The sequence below is a fragment of the Nicotiana sylvestris genome, chromosome 5 (assembly GCF_000393655.2).
Source record: "Nicotiana sylvestris chromosome 5, ASM39365v2, whole genome shotgun sequence".
Classification (NCBI taxonomy): domain Eukaryota; kingdom Viridiplantae; phylum Streptophyta; class Magnoliopsida; order Solanales; family Solanaceae; genus Nicotiana; species Nicotiana sylvestris.
In genome coordinates, this window is record NC_091061.1 from 37,147,097 (window position 1) to 37,156,015 (window position 8,919).

At 35.4% G+C, this 8,919-nt stretch overlaps 1 protein-coding gene across 1 annotated transcript; it reads left to right on the forward strand.

Annotated features, from left to right (window-relative positions):
* Positions 1-6,566: 6,566 nt before the first annotated feature.
* LOC104221341 (cytochrome P450 71AU50-like) lies at positions 6,567-8,506 on the forward strand. The gene is made up of 2 exons (XM_009772386.2): positions 6,567-7,470; positions 7,684-8,506. The coding sequence occupies exons 1-2, from the start codon at positions 6,595-6,597 to the stop codon at positions 8,293-8,295; spliced, it is 1,488 nt and encodes a 495-aa protein (XP_009770688.1). The 5' UTR covers positions 6,567-6,594; the 3' UTR covers positions 8,296-8,506.
* Positions 8,507-8,919: the final 413 nt, after the last annotated feature.

Here is an 8,919-nt window from a genome sequence, read left to right on the forward strand (position 1 = left end):
AAGTGTTGGGTCTAGCCTTGATTTGAAGGAATTAGGAACCCTTGAACTATATGTTATGTGAATTATGTGTGTAACAACGTATATCCTAGGTGACGAGTGTATATACACCGTCAAAATAATTGTTTCCATGTCGTAACTTGTTGCTTGTCATTAATTGTTCTTGTAATGAAATGTTCGTTCATTCCATGACTCTATGATTAATTGCTACTTGCCTTAATTGTCTTACTTGTACACTTTAACTGTCATATACTTGGCTTGTCTTGTTGCTTTTATATTAATTGTAGTATTCCTCAATTTGGTACGTGGTTCCTTTATTGCTTTGCTTTCATATTCTTTAATCATAGAGATTCTTGTGAAATGAGTTGTTGGATTGATTACATTTTTTGAATTTATTTATAGATCATGTTGCATGCTGCAACGGTTGTGATATGGTGGAATAAAGGAGGATTTGATACTGATATGGTGGGATCGGGTTGTGCGTCCCAATGGATTTTATATGTGATTTTTGATACTGATATGGTGAAATAATGGAAGATTGTGTGTTGTACAGTGGGATCGGGTTATGCGCCACAACGGATTGTGTTTTCTGTATTCATTGTTGTTATTGTGTTGGTTTCTAGTGTTGTTACATGAAATTGTGAGATTAGTTATTCCGGGTTCTCTAATTACAAACATTGAGTTCTTTTTCATAAGTTGACTACTTTACCTTTCCTGTTTTCCCTTCCTATTATTATTATTATTATTATTATTATTATTATTATTATTATTATTATTGCGTACATGTTATTGTAAGTTGCCCGCCTTAGCCTCGTCACTACTTCGTCGAGGTTAGGCTCGGTATTTACACAGTACATGTGATCAGTTGTACTCATACTATACTTTTTACTTCTTGTGCAGATTTTGGAGTCGGTCCTAGCGGTGCTCAGTAGATTACTTGGGTCCGGTGTTGGACGGAGACTTGAGGTACACCTGTACGACGTTTGCAGCCCTGGAGTCCCCTTCTACTTTTGTGATGGGTCATCTAGAGTTTTAAACCTTAATTCTGTGTTTCGAAGCCTACAATAGATTCTTTAAGTCTTTCTAGATTTGTGTGTGTAGTCCGTGTCTTTTTCCGAAAGGCTTTTATGTTAAAAATTGATAAAATATGAAATTATGCCTTAAAAATCTATTTGAGTTGACTTCGGTCAATGTTTTGAGAAAATGGATTCGGATCCATATTTTGACGGTCCCGGTGAATCCATATAGTTATTTGGGACCTAGAAGTATGCTCGGAGTCGAATTTGGAGGTCCCTAACTCGAGTTATCGCTTTTTGTCGAAAATTTAAAGTTTAAAGGTTTAATAAATTTAAAGATTTGACTAATATTTGACTTTATTGATACCAAGCCCGTATCTTGGTTCCGGAATTCGGTATAGGTCCATTACTATATTTATGACTTGTTTGCCAAATTTGGTAAGAAACGAAGTTGGTTTGACGTGATTTGGACATCCGGTTGTTAAAATAGAAGTTCTAAAGTTTCATTGAGAGTTTCATTTGATTTGGTGTCCGATTCATAGTTTATAGGTGTTATTTTGGGGTTCTTATCGCGCGAGGGAGTTCGTATGAGGTTTGTTGGACTTGTGTGCATAGTTGGTTTGGAGCCCCGAGGGCTCGAGAGAGTTTCGGATAGGCTACGAGTAGTTTGTACTTAGAAAATCTGGTTTTCTTAGCTTCAACTATCACTTGGTGTTTCCTTATTCGCGATTGCGAAGGAACTCACGTGATCGTAAAGAGTGATCTGGGCTGGGGAGAGGAACAAGCCTATGCGAACACAAGGAATAAGACGCGAACGCGGAGCAGTGGGGGGACTGCCCATCGCGAATGCGTCCAAACTAATGCGAAAACGTAGTATTGGATGGGCTGGGCTGGGAAATGAGGTTGACTCTATGTGAACGCGAGACCAGTCTTGCGAACGCGGAGGTGAGGCGGGCTATACCTTGGCGAATGCGTGGAGTTATTCGCGATCGTGTAGGCCAATTAGGCTATGCTCTTCGCGAACGCGTCAGGTTTCACGCGAACGTGATGAACACCTGACGCCAGTGATTAAAATAGTCCCAAAAAATGGGATTTTGTTCATTCTTTCAAATTTTCAATCCTACAAAACCATAGAAGCGATTGTTTCAAGAGCTCTTCTTCCCTAATTCGTTGGTAAGTAATTGTAACCTACTTTCTTTCAATTACCCATTATATTTCATAAGATTTTCACCTAAAATTTTGGATTTTCATAGTAGAAATTGGGGACTTGGGAAGAATTACGAATTTTGTAAAATTGAAATTTAGACCTCAAATTGGGGTCGGATTTCGAAACAAATAACATTATTCGGGCTCGGGGGTGAATGAGAAATTGGGTTTTGGTTCGAATTTCGAGTTTGGTCCTAGCGGTCCCGAAAGTTGACTTTTTCAATAATGATCTAAATTGAACCTTTTTCGTTCGCGGGTAGTTCCTAAATGTTATTTTAAATGGTTTGGTTGATAATTTGCTAGATTTGGTTTGCTCGGAGGCTTGTTCGAAAGGCAATGCCATGGTTGAGCTTTGAGTTGATTTTTGGAGCAAAGTAAGAGTTGAGTTTAACCTTGATTTGAGGGAACTAGGAACCCTCGGACTATGTATATGTGAATTTCTTGTGTTATGGCGTATATGCGAGGTGGCGAGTAATTACACACTGCCAAATTACTTGTTTCCCTGATTTTTGCTTTTCCTTAATTATTTCCTTCCATCACTTAATTGTCGTGTGCTTTACATGCCTTCCATGATTTATTTGCTACTTGTTAATCATTGTTCCTCGTGTTAAAAATGTTAGACCTTTCCATACATTCATAATTCGCTATTATTTGCCTTAATTGACTTACCTGCACCTTTTAATTGTTATGTACTAGACTTGCCTTTCCGTGTAATATTACATATGTGAATTTCCAAGTTAATACAATGTTCTTTTTCTGATTCGACTTCATATTCATCAATCATAGAGGTTCTTGTGATTTGAGTTGTTGATTTGTTTGTGCTCAATATTTGGTACTGATATTGTGGCATAGGGTTGCATGCCACAATAGGTGAAATAAGTGTGGATTGATACGGTAGAATAATGGAGAATTTATACCGATATGGTGGGATCGGATTGCACGCCGCAACAGGTAGTATAAGAGTGGATTGATACGGTGAAATAAGGGTGAATTGTGATACTGACTTTGTTATATGGCGGGATCGGGTTGCGCGTCACAATATATATATATATATATTTATTTATGATTGTTGATATTGTTATGGTGTAATAAGGAAGGATTTTTTTGTACGGTGGGATTGGATTGCGTGTTGCAACAATCTATGTGTTTCTAATTCCTTGAGCTGTATTGGTTCTTCGGTATTTTCCATACGAAACTCTAAGAATTGGTAATTCTGATCATCACTAGTTTCTCTTCGAGGATTTAGCTATTATTTTCAGTTAACTGGTTGATTTCGTTCTATATTTTTCTTTCCTGTTTTTATTTTATATTGTATACAGGTTATAGTGTAAGTGACCCGCCTTAGCCTCGTCACTACTTCGTCAAGGTTAGGCTAAGCACTTACAAAGTACATGGGGTTGATTGTACTCATACTACACTCTGCACTTCTTATGCAGATTTTGAAGTCTATCCCAACCGCAGTCATTAGCGTGCTCGGGTTGGCTAGCTTTGTAGAGACTTGAGGTACAACTACTCAGCCTCCATAGCTCTGAGAGTCCTTTTTTTTATTTTTTATGTATTTTCTCTCAAACAACTTTATGTTTTATTCAAACTCTTATTTGTACTATTCTAGCAGCTCATGCACTTGTGAAACCGGGTCCAGGGTTATAGATATTTTAGTTTTTATGGCTTCCGCACTTTATTTTAGATTATTACAGTTATTTCGGTTCTTTCTTATCATTTAATTTGAACTGTTGAAAATGGATAAATTATTCTAATGTTGGCTTGCCTAGCAAGTGAAATGTTAGGTGTCATCACAGACCCGACGGTGAAAATTCGGGGTCGTAACAACGTTAATCTAGCTGTTTATTTCATTTTATTTCAAACAGTTATGTTTTCTTCAGACTATTAATTATAGTACTCTAGTCACTCGTGAACTTGTGACACCAGTTCTGGATTTGATATCGCCATTATTTTAGTTTATGCACTCTATTTTAGTTTATTTCAGCTTATTGGTTCACATTTAATTGGAATTGTTAAAGATGGCTAATAACTATATCTAATGTTGGTTTGCCTGACAAGTAAAATATTAGACGTCATCACGGTTCCGAGGGTGGAAATTCCGGATCTTGACAATAAGTTACTCATGAAGTGGCTTTGATGATATCTATAACTACCCAACCCACTAGTGATATTCTTTGTTTTGAGTCTAGGCCATCTCAACTTTTATAACACGTTACTAAGATTTAAGACTTGTCTCCCTATATACCCAACATTTCTCTCGTGCTATAATCTTGTAGCTTTATTACTTTTCCATGTCAAACATCTTCATATATCATTTTTTTTCTCATACCAAATATTTTCTTCTTTTTTTTTCTTCATACCAAACATCTTCATCTTGACGACACTTTTTTCACCATTTAGGCAAATATTTCTGTAAAATAAGCAACACGTTGGGTAGACCATCTGACTTTCTTACTTCAAATTGTATAATTATTTTGAAAGCAAAGAGCAATATATATTTCATAAAGGATCACTTACCTTATATAAGCATTTTGTTTTAACGACAAATCACTCAAAATAACAATAGTGTTTTGACACGATTAAAATATATAGTTCACCAAGAAAAATTACGTATTCTCTTATTCTATAAGAGAGAGTTAAGCAGGTCTCCGTCAACGTGCCTGCTTATATTCTGAGGGCATGTTGGTTATTTTTTATTACAAATGTGCATTACTTGGCTATTCTCTAGTCTTTAATGTTTTTTTGCAGATTACAAATGACGAAAAACCCAGAAATATTCAGTTCACAAATCCGCAGCCTATTGCAATGTGGGCCCGAAGGGTGCATCCGTAAATGTGTTCAAATGGAGCAATTTGATTGGCAAAATAATTTGGTTTCTTTGACCAATTTACCCCTTTGCTCATCATTTTTATTTACGGTACTTCAAGTAGACGTGTCACCTATCCCATTAATTAGCTCTACATTTCTGCTATTTTAACTTATTCCGACTGATTAACATATCAGCTTTCTTCTACTGCCAACAAATACAAAATCGAGTTTGCGACCTTTTTGCTCTTTTGCAATTTCTCTATTAGTACAAGGTAAGGATAATAAAGAAAGTAGTACAGAAAATTTGAAATATTGTTAAAGATATGCAATGCAACGAAATCCACATGTTTTTCATCAACAATTTTGTTTTCATGAAAGGTGCAAGTCGCTAGATTTACATATAGTGTTAATTTTAGCATATTCGCATGTGCTTTTGATCGAGTTTCCCACTGCTGATGAGTTTTAAATAAAGAAATTATAGGTGTTGAAGAAAAGCCTAATGATTTTTTTCGCTAGCTAGATAGAAGTAGATTCTCTACAAGTGATTCAGTGTCGCCGATTCCACGAAGGTACCTACTTGGACGTGCATTAATCACAATATTAATCAAGCTATGATGTGCTATAGAAGAGGAAGAAGGAAACAATGTTAACAAAAGTAAGGGTTGTGAGAGGGGAAAGAAGTAGTTGGGAAAAGATAGTGTGTGACCACAAGGCTAGGAGCAGTAAATAGGAAAAACTTTGGAGTTCTATTTCAAACCTAAATGACCTTGATATAGACCTTAAGGGAACTAAATCTTTCGATATTTATTGAAATGCATAATATATAGATAAGAAGAAGGGTAAACACCGAGTATTTCTGTGTTATTTGTCAAACTGCGATAGCATGACATGTCTATGACTTACAAATTGCACGAGGATGTGCAATGAATTATTTCTACATTGTATATGTATTAACAAGTAATTGCTTGATGCCCACTTTTAAGTGGCAACCAATAAAGAAAGCACAGAACATACTATGATTTTCTGCTATATGTATTGTCTTTCTATTTATTTATTCATCAAAATAAAGCGCCAACCATCACCTGTTGCTGGTGCAAATTAGGCAAACTGGAGAGGTGAATTTTTTTCCCAAGAACATCTGTGGCTAAACCAAGTCATTTTTCAAGAGACCTTTGTTAAACTGCCATACATATGAATACAAAATATAAACTGACTAACTAAATTTTGTATGTATTTTGAGCTAACAACAACACACATTCATAAATAGGAAAAGGATAGTTTTGTATGTATCTTAAATTAGTTTTGTATTGTATGATTTTTCTTGAGACTATTGTGTATCCGTAAATCCAAGTGTTATTGCGCACGGGTTATCCAAACTAGTACTAGTAAAAGATAGAATTTTCCTTTTCCACAATTAACTAGTAGGTGAATATTCGGTAGGAATGGCGGCCGCTCGTTTACATAATATTTTTCTTATATAAATATGTGTTCTCTGCTGCTACTTTCGTAATTATCTATCCCATAATCATACAAAACACTAGCAAATATTATAGTCCTTTTGGCCATGGCTTTTATGTTGGCAACAGTGATTTTTGCTCTTATTGTATTATTCATCTTCCATAAGTCACTAAATATCACGAACAAGAAGAAACTTCCTCCTGGCCCAAAAGGGATTCCTATATTAGGACATCTCCATCTTTTAGGTGAAAATCCAACCCAAGATTTCTACAAATTATCCAAAAAACATGGTCCTATTATGTACCTTAAATTAGGATTAGTACCAACTTATGTTATATCTTCTCCTGAATCAGCTGAAAATATCCTCAGAACATTTGATCATGTCTTTGCTAGTAGGCCTCATAATGAGACAGCTCAATACATCTCTTATGGCCAAAGGAATTTGATTTTTTCTAAGTATGGAGCTTACTGGCGTAACATGAGAAAATTATGCACAGTTCACTTGTTGAGTAACCACAAGATTAACTCGTATCGATCAACGAGAAGTGAAGAAGTTGCCCTTATGATCAAATCGATTAAACCATCAGCTGAAGATGGTGTTGTTGTTGATCTTAGTGCTAAGGTTTCATCATTGAGTGCCAACTTGAGTTGCTTAATGATTTTTGGAAAAAAGTTTATGGATGAGGATTTGGGCAAAAGGGGTTTTAAATCTTTAGTTCAAGAAGTTACACATTTAGCTGCAACACCAAATCTTGGTGATTTTTTCCCTTTTTTTGGTATTATTGACATCCAAGGCCTTACGCGTCGTATGAAGGATATTTCTAAGGTATTTGATGAATTTGTTGAGAAGATTATTGATGAACATGTCCAGACTACAGACCAGAAGAAAACTAAGGATTTTGTTGATACCATGATGTCCATTATGCAATCTGGAGAAGCAGAGTTTCAGTTTGATCGTCGCCATGTCAAAGCTATTCTGTTGGTACGTTCATTCCAAATCTGTAATTTAAATAGTACTATAGTACAATTTTTGGTCAACTTAACTAGTTTAGCGGTCAATAAATTGCCACATTAATTATATTAGAGTCAGTTATATGAATTCTTTATATGTGTAGATGATTCATCATAATTAAATTATTTTCAATGCAAACATTCAACTTACCTCAACTCTATTCCTTTTTCTCTTTGAATTCAGGACATGCTTGTAGCATCAATAGATACATCATCAACTTCAGTGGAGTGGATGCTCTCGGAACTTCTCAAGAATCCTAATGTAATGGAAAAACTCCAAAAAGAGTTAGAAGAAGTAGTTGGCCTAAACAGAATGGTGGAAGAATCAGACTTAGACAATTTGAAATACTTAAACATGGTATTCAAGGAGTCATTTAGGTTACATGCTGCAGCACCATTACTACTTCATGAAGCAATGGAAGATTGTATAGTAGATGATTTCTACATACAAAAAGGATCACAAGTTATTGTCAATTCATATTCAATTCATATGGATCCTAATGTTTGGCCTGAAGCTGACAAATTTTTGCCTGAGAGGTTTCTTGAAAGTAACGTAGACGTTCGTGGACGTGACTTTCAACTTTTACCATTTGGTTCTGGCAGAAGAAGTTGCCCTGGGATGCATTTGGCTTTAATTATTGTACGTTTGGTCGTCGCGCAATTAGTTCACTGCTTTGATTGGAAACTCCCAAATGGAATGCAGCCTAAGGATTTGGACATGACTGAGAAATTTGGTATTGTGACTGGTAGAGCCAAGCATTTGATGGCTATTCCTACTTACAGGCTACACAACTGATTTTGGGAAATAAAATTTGGTACATATATAGTTGTATGACGTTTCATCTTGTTATAAAGCACCTTTAGTGTTTTGTTTGAGTAACTTTTATGTGTGCACTTGTAATAGTACGGGAAAATCTAGAATAAATATGTTACCGTTTTCGTTACTTCTAATAAATATATTCCAGAGATAGAATCTACTAGTTCTTTTTATTTGACTTCTTCCTATTTGACCCGAAATCGATCGATCTAGCTAGGAACAGGTTGAAGAGAGCTCCTTTTGCTTCTAGTTCACATTGTTGTATGTTTGTTTAAGACTTTTGTATACCTCTTAAGAAAAATATATAGTAATAAACTTACTAATAATAGTATTTGTCTAAATTATCTTTTATCTCTCATTATAAATAAGGTGAATTTTGAGAAATTCTAACACGTCAAATATTCTAGGACAAAGTCAATTGCAAGAAGATTAATATTTGGGACCGGAGGGACTATTTTTCTATTGTAAGAGGAATGTGTGTGTGCATTAAATTTTCATTATTTTACTAATTATTTGATGGCTTCGTGTTTATCTGCTAAGACAGCATCTTGACTCCTATTAAGGTTGAAAATAATGAATCATCAGTGAGATTTTCTAAGCAAT